Raw genomic sequence first — 17,852 nt, forward strand, 5'->3', positions numbered from 1 at the left:
ATCATGTCTGTACTTCCACACATTCATTCAGTAATACACATAGAAGTCTGGTGCTGTGTGACTTGCTTTGAAAGAGTTTGGGATCTTCTGCAATAGTCTTATCCTAATCCAAATGGCAAGTTTACCTCCCTTTATCTCTTCATCTCCATTGTTTAGTTTGGCAACATTACCAATGACTAACATGTAGGTGAAATTTTGCCCCAGTAATTTAACTTGTTACAATGGATTATTCCTAATTCTTACTGGTCTGACATGATTTGGGTGTGACATTTTTTTTCTTTCTTAGTGTTATCACTTATTACTTATTTCAACAAAACATCAAACTGAGCATCATAGACACACACAGAGAGATTTTGGTGAGATTATCAAAGCACTCTCAGATAAAAGCTGTTGCTAATTGCTACCAGTTAAATGATTTACAAGTATGAACTTTCACAAGATTCTTCATTAATATGAATGAGTCTTACTGTGTTATGATGAATACTGCATAAAGATTGCAAACAGCCATATTACCTCAGCATTTCCATTCTCCAGAGGGCGGTAGTGAAGAGCATCATCAATATCAGTACAGCCTGGTGGATCCACGCTACATATGTCAATGTGCCTCAAATCTACTCTTGCAGCCTCATCCTAACAGCAAGGCAAACAACAAAGTATTATTATTTTCTTCTACTGGAATCTGCCATGGGATATGAAATCAATCACAGTCGAATGTCAATGATGGGATTTTTAACTTACATACATACATACTTTCAGAAATACATTGTACATACGTGCATATCATAATACATACATACATACATACACACGCACACACACCTACATACATTTATACATAAACTCATATATACACACATGATAAATATGTGTACATAATACATAATTCATGTACATACACACATAGCCGCCCATACCTACCTCCTCAGTGATGGTCCAAGGCATTTTGGGAAGGAAGCTGAGCACCGCCTCAGAGAAAGGGAGATGTGGCACATCATGCTCTAACAGTAGCACCTCATTCTCAGTGTCTTTATCTCCAATCTTACCCAGACTCCGTACAAAGTGGCCCTGTATCACAAATTATGGACACAAAACCACAATGGATTTCTGAAACTCAAAATAGATCAAAAGTGTTTACTTATGCATCCCCCTTCCCTGCACTTCACAGTAGAATTTAGTCCAAAGAAAATCACTTTCAATTGCAGCCTCTAGACAAAAATCAGCAAAAACCGGTAAGTGCAGAACACAGAAAAATCAGATGAGTGTTAAACATTAGTGTATCATTGCAAATGGTGTCTTATGGACTATTCGGGTCATGTTACTTTGATTGACATCTCTTTTCTCCTGCATGGTGTGCCTCATTTATTTCATACAAGGCAAACATCAAGCGATGTAAACATGCAGTTGTAAATGCCCTCCCAAATATAGATAATTGAGGAATTACATAAACCAGACAAAAAATAAAACAAACATAGCAAACGACAAGCAGTGTCTCGCCTGCATATTGCAAGTTGTGATCATAGTGTTTTTCATTGTAAGTTCATTGACCTTTCGACCTTTGACTTTGTCAGACTTCACCCATATTCCAACTTGACTGGCATGGTTAGGTTATGTACCTGTGGTGTGAGTTTGGTGGTTATAGCTCAAAGCTAAGGAAAGTTAGAGAGTACACCAAACTGATGACAATGCTGACAATGACGACAGAAAAATGACGCCTATGCCTCGCTTCCACTACACGCGCAAGACAACAATAAATGACCAAAATCGTGTTTATCCTGAAGAAAATGACAATTGTCTGTATTAAAGAATAGACACTTCAGAATAAAAGATCTGTCTTGAGTCAAGTCATATAGAAACCATTTCTTTCTGGTAAAAAGCACCCTATGACGGTTAATGCTCACCTGAACTTCAAAATAAAATCAACCTTTATGAAACTACCTTGTGGTGCCCCTTCTTGGTATGTCATAAAGTAAGTTGTAGGTATTTAATCAGGTGCCTCACAAACAATTGCGTATCATTCTTCACATGTAAAGGTATCTACAACAACAACAAAAAAATCAATTTAACTTTCTAATGAACATAGAGATGATAATCTAAATCAACAGCATTCCAGCTCTCATTATGGGATTTGGGTCCCGCCCCTGAGCCCCCATGTGAGTGCCAAAAGAACCACTTGAACAGATTATATCCCCTGTCACTTTAATAGAATAATTCCTGTCAATCTTGGAAAGACTGAAATGTGATAATGTACAGTATACAGCAGTGTATATCAGAAGTGAGTACACCCCATGTGAACATTAAAAAAATTGAATGTAATTCTTTAAATTGTTTGTTTTATCTCACAAGTCTCACAGAGATTGTAAAAATGGCATTGAATGATATGACTTGAGACAGAAAACTAGTATTTATAACCTTACTTTTGAAATATTATGCATACTTGAGAAAATAATGGCAACAAAAGTGAGTACACCCTGTGTAATACAGATGTACTTGCATGGAAACATGGTTAAATCTGGAGTTTTATGGTCAACAGCACTGGTCATAATTTTCCTTAGCACACACACAAAAAAAAAAAAACATGTTGATATGACATGGCACTGTCTTATAATGCCCCTCTGCATTCTTTTAACTGTGTTTCACTCCTGTTTGATGACTTCTTGGAGTGGTCAGGGTTTGACTCACTTTAATTCTTGTATTCCTCTATGCATTACTACTGGTGTGACTAGTGTGGTCAGGAGAAATCATCGAACATGCAACAGACTCCCTTACTAACTTTTCAGAAAAGCAGTTACATACATGGAACACAAATTCAAGGTCACTACCATGTAATATCAACATGTTTTTCACGCTAACGAAAATTATGCCAAATGCTGGGACCATAAAACTCCAGATTTGATCATATTTCAATGCAAATATTACACATGGTGTACTCACTTTTGTTGCCACTATTTTCATGAAATATGCATTATATTTCATAATTAAGGTTATGAATACTAGTTTTTGCCTCAATTCCTATCACGGCAGGTCCTTTTTACAATCTCTGTGAGACTTGTTATTTGAAATCAACAACTTGAAGAATTACATTCGAATTTTCAAATACTCATGTGGGGTGTACTCACTTCTGTTGGATACTGTATATGAAAAGGTTGAAGATGATAACGTAAATTTCAGCCCTTTTGTCGCATCCAAACTTGTCATCCCTTTGAGTGGGCTATCACTGCCATTGTCATGAGCAACATTCTTCAGCTGTAAGCGCATCTAAATTCAATATGACTTGGCTATTTAAATTCTGGATAATGGAGAGAAAATAGTTGTAATCGCCATACCTTGGGTCTTCTTGGGCCTGACCCAGGGCCTATGGAAGGCAACTGAAACTTTTGCCAAGTTTGGTGAAATTCTTAAGTAGAGTTATGAATTTTTTACCCTTGATCATCCTCCTAACTTGTACCCCCCCCCCTCCCCCCCCCCACCCCCCCCCCCCCCAAAAAAAAAAAAAAAAATGGGCCCCATAGACATGAACAAACTTTTGGAAAACTCTGTATCCTTAAACCCTAAGAATAACTCCTGCTAAGTTGGCTACAAAATACATGTATGGACTACAGGTTAAAAAAAAAAGTCAAATATGTACAAGAAGGCTCTGAGAGAATTGAAAGCTTTTCAGCACCCTCAAAATAAAAGAGATATCAAAAGAGCTCTGAGGAGCAAACACTTTCAGAGGATCTAAGGATGGAAGGGTTTACAAAAGGTTATGAGAATTATACACTTTCAAAGTCCTTGGAAAAAGGAGGGTTTGCAAAAAGCTCTGAAAAATCAAGCTCTAAGTATGAAGGGTTAACAAAAAAAACATTAGACAGTGCATATTTACGACACATCATATCACATATTCACAACAGAAGCCTCTGTTGTCAATTAACTCACCAGTGGATATCTTGAGTTACGTGGCCATGAGTCTATGCTCACTATAATTCTGTGGCCAACGAGGGCGTCATACTGCCGAGTCTCAATGCGTATCTTAGGAATCCGGCGCTCAGCTGCCATGAACAAATGTCTTGTTCCCTACAGCACATAACAGTGAAAATGCATGTTTGTTCGGTTTAGGTTTTTCTTTCTTTTTCAATAGAAGTTAACATTTACTCAGTTACAATCATTGCACTGCACATGCACATATTTTGCTTATTTTCAGTACCCCACATTTGTGAAATTTACATCTTTTTCTTTTCTTTTTTTTAAGTATAAGAACCTGGTATTCACTGACATGCTGAAACCATGCCTTGACCAGATGTAAAGTATAATGAAAACCAAATCCAATATTCTGAATTACTTTTGTGGTACAATTGTAAAAGTTCTAATGAATCAGTGAAACTTTTCAATAAGGAAGTTAATAGGTTTTTGAATAGTCTATCTTTTTTCTTTTTTTTTTAGATAGTGATCCCTAAAGGCAGGTCAATATCACATTGAGAACAAGTGTTGAGCAACTTTACCAGTACACAAAATTTTATCAATTATTGTTTTCTTTTCTGATTCCTTTGTATTCACTGTCTAAAAAGGAAATACCGGAAGAAAATATTTGTCCTTTATACTACATTTTCACTCTAGGGAACATATCATTCACAAGAAGTGGACGAATAAGAAATTTCATGTCACAAAGACGGTTGTCTACAGCTTCTCACATATTGATTTTTACGCCCCTTTGCAATCATTTTATTCTAAAAGGTAAAAGCTACACACAATTTTCTTATTCCTTGCCAAATATTTGTGATCACACTTTTGGGATTCCTTTAAGTGTTTCAACCCTTGCATAAACAGTGACTTGAAACAAGGGTAATTCCTATAAAGCACAGGATAATCATCTTTCTCAGCCACGAAAAAAAAAATCACACTTAAATTTCCACTTTCACAATATTGGAAGGGTGCTTCATATGTTAGTCATTGATTGATTTGTAGAGAGGTATGTTTCTAAATGTACGATGCTGAAATATTTGAAGATTTCACCCTAAAATGACTGGGCTTTTGTAAAGGTTCAAAACCCGATAATCACCAAATCTTTTATGTGCATAGTGTCTGACATGCTCTCCAAGAATGCATATGCAAATTAGACATAGAATAAATCATATTCAATCAAAGCTCACTAAAATGCAAGTTTTGTAACTTCACTTTATGCATGAGCAGAAAAAGGTAATTTGTGCTACCATGGAGGTTTATGAAATTAATTCACAAATCTCATTCCCTTTGTACCCATGCCTGATGCAGCTACTTAGAAATATCTGAAGTGTGTATCGAATTAAATCTGTCTCACAGATAGGAAGACAATTGATTCATGTCTCCACTCCTACTAAAATAACAGATGAGTGGCACATACTGGTAAAGACATGGGGATGTGTGAAAAGAAAATGCGCGAAGATTGATGAAATAAATATTAAAATCAATCACCTGGACATGTCTAGACATTAATCTGACATATCCATTTATAAGAACATACCTGTAGATTAAACCACATCAGTTCTATTTGTCAAAATTAATCAGAAAAGTCATATAATCAGTTTTCAAGGATGGTACAGTTTCAAAGACTTCACAACACACAGTTCTGATTTGCACTTATATGTTTCATCCGTAAGGCCGTGTCACACCAGCCTTGCGTGCGACTTGCAAAGAACAATTTTGACTACCTGGAGGTCCCCGTAGATGATCCTCACATGACAGTACCTAGCATGTATCTCAACCGTAGTCGCCCGGAGGTGCGCACGCATATTTTTTTACCCGCAACCGTGTTTAGGCCCTGTCACACCTTTCCGGGCAAGCTACTCGGGCTTGTTACGTGTAGGGATTTTCTAGCATACCGGACATTCCTGAGGGCGGAAAAGGATTTGTGCGAGTCAGCGCATGTGTCTTACTTGCTGGACGCGTAATACTTGCGAGTATACTGTGTGACCTTTGTACCAGTCGCATGGGGGCTGACAACTCAGTGAAGGAATTCCTCTAATGGAATGGCTGAAATCTCACAGAATTTCATTATCTTGGCTGCATACGGGACTGCGAATTACCTGCGTGGGAATTGCCTGGGAAGTACTGCTGCTAAGGGTCTCCTACTGGCGTTCTGTGTGGACCTCTACGGGCATTCCCGCGACTCACCCGGAAAAAGTTTTGGTCATGCTCAAAACCTGACTGCGGTTAAATCGGACTTGCATGAGCACCTCCGGGCAACTACGCGCTAGATACTGTCAGGTGCGGACCAACTGCGGAGAGCTCCGGGGAGTAAATTTGTTTCCCCAGAAGTCAAGCCGCAGAAGTTCCCCCATACGGTATGACAAGGCATGAATGAAAATTGCAAACATTCTTGTTCGCCCGCTGAAAATCTTCTACGTGCTGGAAACTACCTCCTCGCCACAATAGTCTAGTGGGATTTCTGAAAAAGGGCTCTCTAAAATGGTGTTAGAGGCATTTTTGAGTAAAAGTTGGAAACCGGTCTCTTTTACCTAATTTGAGTATGCTGAATCCGAAAAATCTGGTTCCCAAGCGAAATTCACCGATCTTGACCATCTAATTTGCATAAACAAAATGGCTGCCAAGCTACAGAAATTATCAGTTTCAGATACGCATTTTCTAGCAATTCTTTGCAAACAAGCTGGAAAAAGTGATTTGAAATGTTTGTACAGAGAATAGAATTACCAATTTATAAGGGATAAACGTTTCTCAGGTGGCAAAGAGTATATTTTATTCATAATTATGCAAATTAGGACTGAAATATGCAGATAAATATGTATATATATATATATATATATATATATATACATATATATATATATATATATATATATATATATATATATATATATACACTAACACTGGAAGAGTAATTTTGACATTTTTTATTTCTTGAGAGGCAAATTAAATACTAAATATATAGACTTTAAGGTTTTGAGGGTCAGGAAAACTCCGGTTTCCAAGCGAAATTCACCGATCTTGACCATCTAATTTGCATAAACAAAATGGCTGCCCAGCCACAGAAATTGTCAGTTATTCAGTTTCGGACACGGATTTTCTAGAAATTCTTTGCAAAAGAGCTGGAAAAAAGTGATTTTATATTTTGTACATATAATAGAAGTAGCAATTTGAGGGATAAACGTTTCTCAGATGGTAAATAGTATATTCTATTCATAATTATGCAAATTAGTACTGACATATGCAGATAAATGTATATTAACACTGGAAGAGTAATTGTTACAATGTTTTTCTTGAGAGGCAAGTTAAACACTAAAGATGTAAACTTTAAGGTTTTGAGGGTTAGGAAAACTCCGGTTCCCAAGCAAAATTCACCGATCTTGACCATCTAATTTGCATAAACAAAATGGCTGCCCAGCCACAGAAATTGTGAATTCCAGACACGCATTTTCGAGATTTTTTTTTTGGTAAACGAGCTGGAAAAACGTGATTTGAAATCTATGTACATAGAATGGAATTAGCAACTTGAGATATAAACGTTCCTCAGGTGTTAAATAATATATTTCATTCATAATTATGCAAATTAGTACTGAAATATGCAGATAAATATATATTAACACTGGAAGATTTTTTATATTTTTTTTCTCTTGAGAGGGAAGTTAAGAATATTAGATATATACACTTGAAGGTTTGGAGAGTTAGATGAAATCTGAATCCCTTCTCAGTGGTATCAAAATAAATGCAAATACATGTATTGTATCGGTATGCAAATTATATGCAGGCTTCATGAGTTTTATGCGCATGCAGTTCATTCAATAGTCTATATACCCTGGTAAAATTTTATTTTTCAAATCCTTTAAAATGGTCCTTTTGGATTTTTTTAAAGAATTCAAGTTAGGAACCCGATTCTTAACCAAAAATGATTGCGCTAGGGCTAAAAAAAAAACAAAAACAAAACAAAACAAAACAAAAACGGGTCTTTTTCAAGCGAATGAACTTTAAATCTAATTTGCACAATACATACAAAATAGCTGCAATATTGCCATAAAATTGTTAATATCATGCAAAATATTTTTATTACATCAATAATCGCAAAACAAATTGATGAAAACTCTCTCTACATGGATCATGACTCAACTTTTTTTTTTTTTTTTGGGGGGGGGGGGGAAATGTCATCGAACAATGCCATTTTATTCATATGCAACATCCATTATTGTATTGTTCCAATATGCAAATCTATAGCATTGGCACGGAAATGCTATTTCCCAGTTAGCCAGAGCATGGTAATCATGTATATATATGATAATAAAGATTACATATGATTATATAGCAAACATTCGTCTATAGGTTGAAATGGATAGGTGGTTTTATTCTATTTTGTCTTATGAAGTGGTTTTTTTTTTTTGGGGGGGGGGGGGTTCAAGTCGACGAAAAATACCTTTAATGTACACAACAAACATTACTGATGTCCCAATGAATAAACAAAATTATGTTGCAAGTCCGTTAGATATATAAGATTGGAGAAGGATCCATTGGAAAGTTAAGTTTGTAGAATAGCCGCGATCACACACTGGCAAAAGATCACGAAGTTTAAGATCGCGATCTCCAAGATCTCAAAATGCGCGGCCAAATTGGCAAAATATCGAAAAGTTTCAGATCGCAGTCTTTAAGATCTTGAAGTTTTTGGGATCTTTTACCACTCTGACCGCGCCTTATCATGATAAACTTTAATAGCAATGTTAGAATAGCAGTGAGGGAGAAGAAATGGAAAAAAAGATATGTGGCACACATCCACCTATATTATATCCTTCTACATCTGTTATAAGAATGTAACTTAGTCAACTTCCAAGACAGTTCGAACTCTGAAATTGCATCGGCCAGTGCAATCTGCGAAATAAGGGGTTTACACCTTCCTGTTCCTTTTTGTTTTTGTTTTCAGTATACTTGGATAACATGCCGCCAGTGATAACCACCAAGTATGATGCATTTCAATTTATTCTTAACTGGACGACGCCACGCTCCCTTGTCAGTCTGACTTCTGATATCAGATCATAGAAATGACATTCTTAGCAAACAGGCCTCTATAGCTTTAAGGGCCAGTAAATTGTAAGAAATAAGGAATAATGAATACTCATTAGAAACCATGTTACATACAGATGATTCCACTTCATATCAGACGTAAATGGACGCCATTTTGCCTCTCATTATGGTTTATCAAGTACAGTTTTTGAATATCCACAATGTCACTTGAATTTCTGCCCAAGAATTAGGATATGGACCTTTTCATGGAGGACCTGGGTTTTCCATTACCTTGCGAACATGAAGTTACTTTTGTTCCCTTGAGAGATAACATATATCTGATATAGCTACCTTAAAGAGGCCTTCTTCCGTATAGCTACTGGAGTTGTGCTTTTTCTGCCAGACTGATACTGACAGTAGCACTCACAATGACTCACAATCATCAAGGATGCTGCTTGTACGAGAAAAAAACTAAAGGGTTCCAAGAACATGGTTGTTATCGGTCGTCTTTATAAGAATAAACTTATATTCGATTCAAAAGATGCATCACACAAGCTCGTTTGGCACAAAATATGTTCCGCCATTTTACCGACAAAAGTATACTGGACGCTCGAAAAGCAGTCCAACGACAATACTCCAGTATCTTAAAAAAAAATAAAAAAGAAGAAAATCCTGCTCACTGTGCCAGACCTGATCTTTCTTCACCAGTAGACATTGGATGGGAACGTTTTGATCTGATCTACAGCCTGTACAACTGATATATCTAGCTCCAATCCTGCAAATTTTCCTTGAGGTGATTTCATGTGCATGCGAAAGCATTGCAGAACATTTCGATGCAAATGTCACAAATTAGGCCTACGATGTACAGCAGTGTGTGCATGTTAGCAACAATGTGATGATGCAAACCTTGCATGAATGCAGATCAATTTAGCTCGATTGAGAAATAGACTTTTTGACTCAGATTATGTCCGAGATACCAGGATTTTTCTTATAATTTTTTTTTTTGCTTGAGTCTGCAGAGTGGGTGAAGAGATAGGTTTTTTTTAATCTATCTCTGGGAAACCCATAAATTATGACGAGATTTATGAAAGTTGCCACTTGATTTTAAATTCAACAGATCGAAAATAATTATAAACCAATCTATCCAATGAAAACGACAAAGTACAGGGTGGAAAAAGCGACCTTGCACTAATCCATAGAGTAATGTATAGTGATGTGATTGTTCGATAGCTTTGATGGCAAGACCTTGTTTTAGTGGTGAATATGCATATAGAAAATGGGTGAATATTTGCATAATTTATTATGCAAATGAGATAATAGATGTGTGTTGTTTACTAGTTGCAGTTAATTTTTGCATCTCTTAATCACACCAGGAATCATTAACAGGTCTTGATATTGTTATAACTGTTATGAAACATATTCATATATTGCGGCAGTGCGTTGTAGAATCTCGAAACCTGCCTGGTCTACGGCCTCTTGAATATCAATTTGCAAACATATTTCATTTTAGTATCATTCAGTTCTCCTTTATTGATTGATTCCAGTACTTGATTTACTTCGGACGACATCATTATGTGCAACGTGTTTGCCCGATATCTTAGCTGTATATTAGTACGCCAAGGTACATTTTGATAGCAAGACTTTGTTTTAGGGAATATATCCATAGAAAATTTGTATAATCTATATGCAAATTAGATTATTGGGGTATTTCTAATAACTGTGTTTTTTTTTTCTTGTATCTCCTTTAACACAAAAGAATCATCAACTTACGTCTTGATATTATAACTATAATGATTCAGATTCATATATCGCGGCAATGTGTTGTAGAATCTCGAAGCCTGTCGTAGTAAAGCCTCTTGCGTACCAATTTGCATACGTTATTACAAATATTGTTATTCATTTTTTTATTCTGAATTGGTTGATTCCAACACTCGATTTTCCTTGGACTCAGATGACACCATGAACACTTTGTTTGACCGATAGCATATCTATATATTTTTCACTACGCCAAGGTACATTTTAATAGCAAAACTTTGTTTTAGGGGAAAATATGTTGAGAAAATGGAAAAATATTTGCATAATTTATTATGTAAATGAGATGCATGTTTTGTTTTAATACATAAGGTTGGTTCTTGTATCTCTTTAGCGCACTAGGAATCGTGAACCGGTCTTGATACAATGACAACTATCTTCAGAATTATGATTCAGATCCATATATTGCAGCAATGCGTTGTAGAATCTAGAATCCTGCCAGTTATCCTCTTGTGTACCAATTTGAATAGATATTTGCATAAGTGTAATTCAATTCTTGAATTGATTGAAATCTTTTGAATTGATTTATTTTGATTCGACTCCGGCGACACAAAGTACTTTTTGTTTGCCCGGTAACTTGTTAAAATGATTAAAAACAGAAGTGAACACGTAGGTACTATACATGTGCATATATATGCGGTAATGCATTACTGTATCAGCGGCAATGCCTAATTTGCATATTTCACTTCTTAATTTGCATATATAAGTGAAAGTTATGAACAAATGATGACCTAGATATTGTCTTTGCACCTTAATTTCTGAAATTACTACTATTTCTGCATGTCTAGGGAGATGTTATGAAAATTAGATCATCGAGACACCTTAAAAAGCAATGAATTGGCGGCCATTTTGTTTAGGCAAATTAGATGCTCTTAGACTCAAAATTCCGCTTGGGAACCGGAATTTTTGGATTCAGCATACTTGAATTATACAAAATAGACCGGTTCCCAACTTTTACTAAAAAATGCCTCTAACAGTCATATTTTCCCAAAATCCCACTAGACTACAAGCCCGCGTAGCTTGCCCGGAACGGTGTGACACGGCCTTTAGGTTAAATTTCATTTCATATACTGAATAAACAAGCAAAATATACCCAACAATGACTTTGTAATCACTGAGCTAAGCATTTTTAATGTAACAATTATTCATGTAATTCTTAAAAATGGTGCTTGCCAGCACATCCACAGCAACAAATAAACCAAGGTAATGATATACTTTAAAGGAGAAGAATTAAATTAAAAGAGACATGAAGACAAACAATAATCAGTATGCTTAGAACAGCCTGAAGACACAGGCCCAACAACAACAGTGGAACTTCTTCTTGGCTCCATTTGGATTACATCTCTCACCCCTTTCACCGATGCTGGCATGATTACACCACAAAATGGCCGCCAGTTTCGCTTGATGATTCCTACAACCCTGCACGTTGGCATTGCATCTCTCCTGGGTGGGCGGTTAGAGCTATCCACAGAGTCTTCTGCCTGTATGATGTCAAGAAAATAGGAGCTCATTTCACCTTCCAGATATCAAAGGCAAGACTATTAAATGTAATAACCACAAAATTTTTAGATACTGGCCCTGAGAGGGGAATTCTTTGGTGACAACCACACATCAGGGGTTGGTGCCTGTCCTGGGTCATAGCTGAAGAGCAGTCCAAGACAGAGACAACAAGACATAAATGTGAATTTGGAAATGCCCTCCCCAGTACAGATAATCAAGATATTACACAGACAAGACAAAAAACCCAAACAAGCCATGCAAATGCAAAGTGATGTCTCACCTGCATACCGCAATTTTTTATTGTAGTGTTTTTCATTGTAAGTTCATTGACCTTTAGACTTTTGACCTTGTCTGACTTAACCAATATTCAAACTTGACCGGCATCGTTAGGTGATGTACCTGGGGTGAGAGTTTTGTGGTCACTGCTCAAAGCTGTGGAAAGTTATTGAGAGCACACAATATATGGTGCTTATCAGGGAAAGTTCATTGACATTTCCACCGTTCACCTTGTCAGAAATCACCGGTATTTGAACTTTACTAGCATCTTTATGTGATGTACCTGTGGTAAAATTTGTGGTCATAGCCTTAAGCTGTGGAAAGTTATTGAGAATAAACCAAAATTCTATGAGTACAGTGCTAATCAGGTAAAGTTAATTGATCTCTTGACCTTTTACCTTCTTAAAATTCACCAATATTTGAACTGACTGGTACCATTAGGTAATGTGCCAAAGGTGTGAATGTGATGGTCACAGCTCAAAGCTGTGAGGAGTTATTGAGAGTATACCACAACACTATGTGTACCATGCTTATCACGTAAAGTTCATTGACCATTAGACCTTCAACCTTTTCGGAATTCACCCATATTCAAATCTGACTAGCATCTGTAGGTGATGTAACTGTGGTCTGAATTTGGTGATAATAGCTCAAAGCTGTGAAAAGTTATTGAGAGCATACCACAATCATTTGAGTACAGTGCTTGTCAGGGAAAGTTCATTGACATTTTGACCTTTGACCTTGTCAGACTTGACCCATAGTCCAACTTAACCGGCATCTGCAGGTTATGTACCTTGTGGCATGAGTTTGATAGTCATAGCTCAAATCTGTGGAAAGTTATTGAAAGTACACCACAATACTGAGTACAGTGCCTATCAGGGCAAGTTCACTGACCTTTTGACCTTTTACCTTGTGAGACTTCACCCATATTTAAACTTGACCAACACTTTTAGGTTATGTACCCATGGTGCTGGTTTGTTGGTCACATCTCAATGTTGTGGAAAGTTAGAGTACACCAAATTGTTGATGAAGATGACAAAAAAGTGGTGCCTATGCAAGTGAGACAAAAATGATTTAATGCCAAACCAAGTTCATGAAAACATACGTGACCCTGCACCACAAAACAAACAAAAAGTCGCCAGACATGAAATTTTAGTTAAAGGCAGCCGATCGCCATCCCTAATGGTACGTAAACTCCGAACGACCGAAGTTTGAGCATGCAATTGCGCAATGCCAGACTCGGTGCTATATCCATAAACGTGTGGGACAATGCTGCCACTGAGACACGTGTGTGTGTGTGGGTGTGTGTAAGCATCATACACAAACATTGTCACCGCGAGCTGCAGTGATTGGAGGGGAGAGGCCAGAAGACGCGCGTGTGTGTGTGTGTGTGTGTGTGCGTGTGTGTGTGTACGCAACATACACAAATATTGTCACCGCGAGCTGCGGTGATTGGAGGAGAGAGGCCAGAAGACGCGTGGCTCTTTTGGCCTCTCTTCATGCGCATGCGCACTGAGAGTGTGCGTCCATTCGGAAGCTCTCTTGGCTCGCTCGGACAGCCATTTTGGGTTAGGAGATTAGCACAGAGAGCTCTCTTGTAGCCCACAGAACTCTAGCGTTTTGTTCGCTGACCCATTGAGCCAGCGCTATTCTCATTCGGGGTCACTACATTTGATACAGAATAGGGGAGGCAGCGTGTAGCGTTCGTCTCCGTGCCGCACAAACCACTCGCCACGACTGAGTGCCTTTAAGAGCATATTCTGAAAGAGCAGACTTTAAGCTTTAAAATGATGTATTACTCAAATCAAATGGACTCTCCTAACCTATCGAAATATTGGAAAGAAAGCACACACTCAGGAAAAGTGTGAAGTGAGAAAAGAGGCTCTGAAGTACAGTGTTTATTCAAGCGCTTAATCTTTACCAAGCCGTGCTGGTTGTGCGATGAATGGGACAAAAAACAGGATGTAAACCACTGGAGTAACAACAATGAAGGGATTATTAGATTAAACTTAAATTAAGCATGCCTTATTAATAGATTCTGTCCTTAATTAATACCAACTTTCAAAGTAGTAGCATCATCCTTTCAAAAGTTATAGGAGTTGAAAGTGAAGAGTGTGTACAAGGTTTTTAAGAAATGAAAAGGGGACTCTAGGACACACTTGATTACATCATTCTGCAAAAAAAAATGTTCAAAATAAACTGCTAAAAAACACACTTTCCTGCCCGTTTTATGACCCCAAATTCTAGCATAATGTAGAAGAAGACTTGCTCTTTCAGAAAATATGAAAAAGTCAAGATTGGCTCAGTTGACCCATTTCACCTATTTTCAGTCCTCACACAAAATCAGTGTGTGCGACTTTTTGTTCGTTTTGTGGTGCACGGTCACATATGACCTACTAGGGAAACATCAGATCTCACCCATCCTAGAACAGGGGAATATCATATTCAGCTCTTCACGTACAGCAAGAGCTTTATGAAAACAATCCAGGTCTTTGGTACTGTTTCATCATCATTGCATTATTATGCATCTTTGCCGCCTCACCTCATCGAGAACATCATCTTTGGATCCAGTGTCCTCTGCAATGACAGAGGAAGGCGCTGACCACTGCGACTCTGGCAGCATTTCGATAGCTATGATGTCATCTTGCACAGCCCGATTCTGATTGGCAAGGCCTTTGATGAATACCTGTCCATGAAGAGAATGTGAAGATCACAGAAGGCACACAACATTTGTAGTGGTTTCTTTCCAACTGACAATGCTTCAATTTTCTACTGTTATCAAATTGGTTTTCTGTGTGAGCAGATGATACATTATGAATTCCATCGGGTAAGATTAGGTTTGAAAAGATTATTTTGTGAAAATAACAAAAAACATACATTGTTGTCCCCCTGATTAAAATAAATTCTCCCAGGTACAAAATCTTAATGATCAAAGAGCTGGAACATTTACAGCATTCTTTTGTCTGTGGTCTGAAAATCAGACCTACAGGACCCGACACCCAATGCCGAGGCCAGACCTCCCCATCACACACCTAACAAGCACCCAGAGCATGTAGAAGACATGTGATGCCACAAACAGTATTGAATGCTGAATACAAAGTATCCTCTGGTGACTTTGTGCTTCAAGGGCACAATAAAGACCCCCTGATCTGAAGCCTAGAAAGACCAGCTAAGCCAATGTTGTATGTCTTCTACCATTCCTTCTGTTAACAGGCTAAATCGCTCTTTTCCTCACAGAGGACACAAAATGATGACTCCATGTGCAAGAGACTCGGACCTCATGAACATTGTCACTGAGCTTCTTTCAAAGAGTAGGGTGCAAATTAGGTGGTGGTCTGTTTTACAGACAAAGCTCAGAAAGAGGTGAATGATACTGACTACCAGTGGTCAAGCCTTCTTGACTGGTACTCCAAAGGCACATTGTGCCACAAGCAGAATGCCCACTGTGCGACCTGGGGGGCATTTCATGAAGTATTTTGTCCGACAACTTTGTCGGACAAATTTGCTCTCAGCCAATCAGATGCAAGGATTTCTGTAGCTTTTAACAGTTTGTCAGACGAAATATCTGACAAAACGCTTCATGAAATGCCCCCTGGGCCTACGAGCTGGTGTGAGCTGGTGCGAGGTCGCACAGTGGGCGACCACAGCTTGCACAAGCTCGCACCAACCAGCTTGCTTGAGCTCGCAAGGTTTTGGACATGTTCAAAAAATCTTGCGACCTGTGGTTAGCTCGCAGCAACTCGCAAGCAGGTCGCACAGTGGGCGACCCCAGCTCGCAGCAGCTCCCAAGCTGGGCAAGCTCGCAAGCATTCAAAAATACCCGCTTGTCCATCCAAAAGGGTAGAAAAGTCAGAGAAATCGTGGATTAGTTATCTTTTAAAGACAAATTCAAGTCCAGGTATCTAGGTTAATCTTATAAGTAAGATTAAAATCTTACAAGTATGGCTATAACAGTGAAAATTTGACAAAAAATTGAGGAAAAAAATTAGGGAAACTATGGCATTGTGAAGTTTCACTAATTTCTGCAGCACAGTTTGTATTTATATGCACATGAGATGATGATGTTATCAACCCTCCATTTTTCTTTGCTAGTGTACAAAAGTAATGACAAATATTCATTGTTTCTGTTATCAAAGTGTAAAATGTGATGTTATTCCTGGTTGAATAACTTGAATAATGATCAGTTATACATAGGCCTACTATCAGGATTTGAGACCCAGGCAAACTTGAGCTTGAATAAACTGGAAATGTAAAAATCTATGTACAATCTATGTGGCAAGTTGTAAAAAAAAAAGATGCAATTGAGACTTCACTATTTGCATATTCGTATTGACTGTTCAAGAACTTTTCCAGAAAAATAAACGAAACTTCAAAATGTCATAACTTCTTTATTTCCATCCAATTTTGATCCAATTTTCATTGTTTTTGAGAGAAAACTATTCTTTACTTTTAGATTAACACTCGACTGCACTGTAATTTCCCTTTAAAAGCCACATATTTTAATTTAAGATGACACTGTCTGTTCCATTAAAAGCCCCATTCAGGCTAGATTCAGAGCAAGAAGAGCTAATTGTGCAGTGAGACAGGGATTAATCAAAGACTTGCTCTACAATGTGGTGGCAGTCAGATACCACAAAAGGCCCAGAAAGGAGAAGTAGTGGGCTGAAGGGGCCTCCAAGCAGGACCAGTGTGGTAGGACTGCTAATTATTGGTTGACTTGCAGTGCAGAAACACTAAAAAAAAAAAAAAACTTTAAAAAGCTTGTGATAGATATTAACAAACAAACAAACAAAAATAAAGCATGCCTGACCAAATCCTGGATGCAAATCTACACAAGCAAAGTCAGCCTACCACGAATACGAAATTTGCAGATTCCTCCACCATGCACGCATATAACTTTGTACGTAGAAATGGATCGAAAGGAATTTACTAGGGAGCTCGCAATGAGCTCGCAAAGAGGTCGCACTGTGGGCATTGTAGAGGTCGCGTCCACAATAAGATCACACTAGCTCGCCAGCGTGCTGGTGCAAGCTCAAGGTCACTTTCAACTCGCACCAGCTCCAACCAGCTTGCAGGCTCAGGTCACACAGTGGGCATGCGGCATAAGAGATTTGAACAACTATTCCTTACCCTCTTCTCCTCCCCCTGCACACTGACGTAGCCCTCCCGGTAGTTCTCCCGGCTGGACTGGAATGTACCCTGCTTGTACCGGCCTTCTTTGATACCTGCCTGGAGCTGGGACAGACTTAGGTGCTCTGGGAACAGGATCTTCTTCCCTCCAGACACCTTGATATCCCTGTCCAGCTGAAGAA

At 38.1% G+C, this 17,852-nt stretch overlaps 1 protein-coding gene across 1 annotated transcript in view; it reads right to left on the reverse strand.

Annotated features, from left to right (window-relative positions):
• The window catches only part of LOC139745158 (exosome complex exonuclease RRP44-like), a 219,209-nt gene that overhangs the window by 186,637 nt on the left and 14,720 nt on the right, over positions 1-17,852 (reverse strand). The window contains exons 6-11 of the mRNA XM_071655572.1: positions 17,671-17,844; positions 15,083-15,226; positions 12,117-12,248; positions 3,916-4,053; positions 919-1,065; positions 514-630 (exon numbers count right to left, since the gene is read on the reverse strand). Coding sequence (XP_071511673.1) covers positions 514-630; positions 919-1,065; positions 3,916-4,053; positions 12,117-12,248; positions 15,083-15,226; positions 17,671-17,844 — 852 coding nt within the window. The remainder of the gene's footprint in view (positions 1-513; positions 631-918; positions 1,066-3,915; positions 4,054-12,116; positions 12,249-15,082; positions 15,227-17,670; positions 17,845-17,852) is intronic.

Source organism: Diadema antillarum, unplaced genomic scaffold (genome assembly GCF_040938485.1).
Source record: "Diadema antillarum isolate AM-2024a unplaced genomic scaffold, OU_Dant_1.0 seq00001237_RagTag, whole genome shotgun sequence".
Classification (NCBI taxonomy): domain Eukaryota; kingdom Metazoa; phylum Echinodermata; class Echinoidea; order Diadematoida; family Diadematidae; genus Diadema; species Diadema antillarum.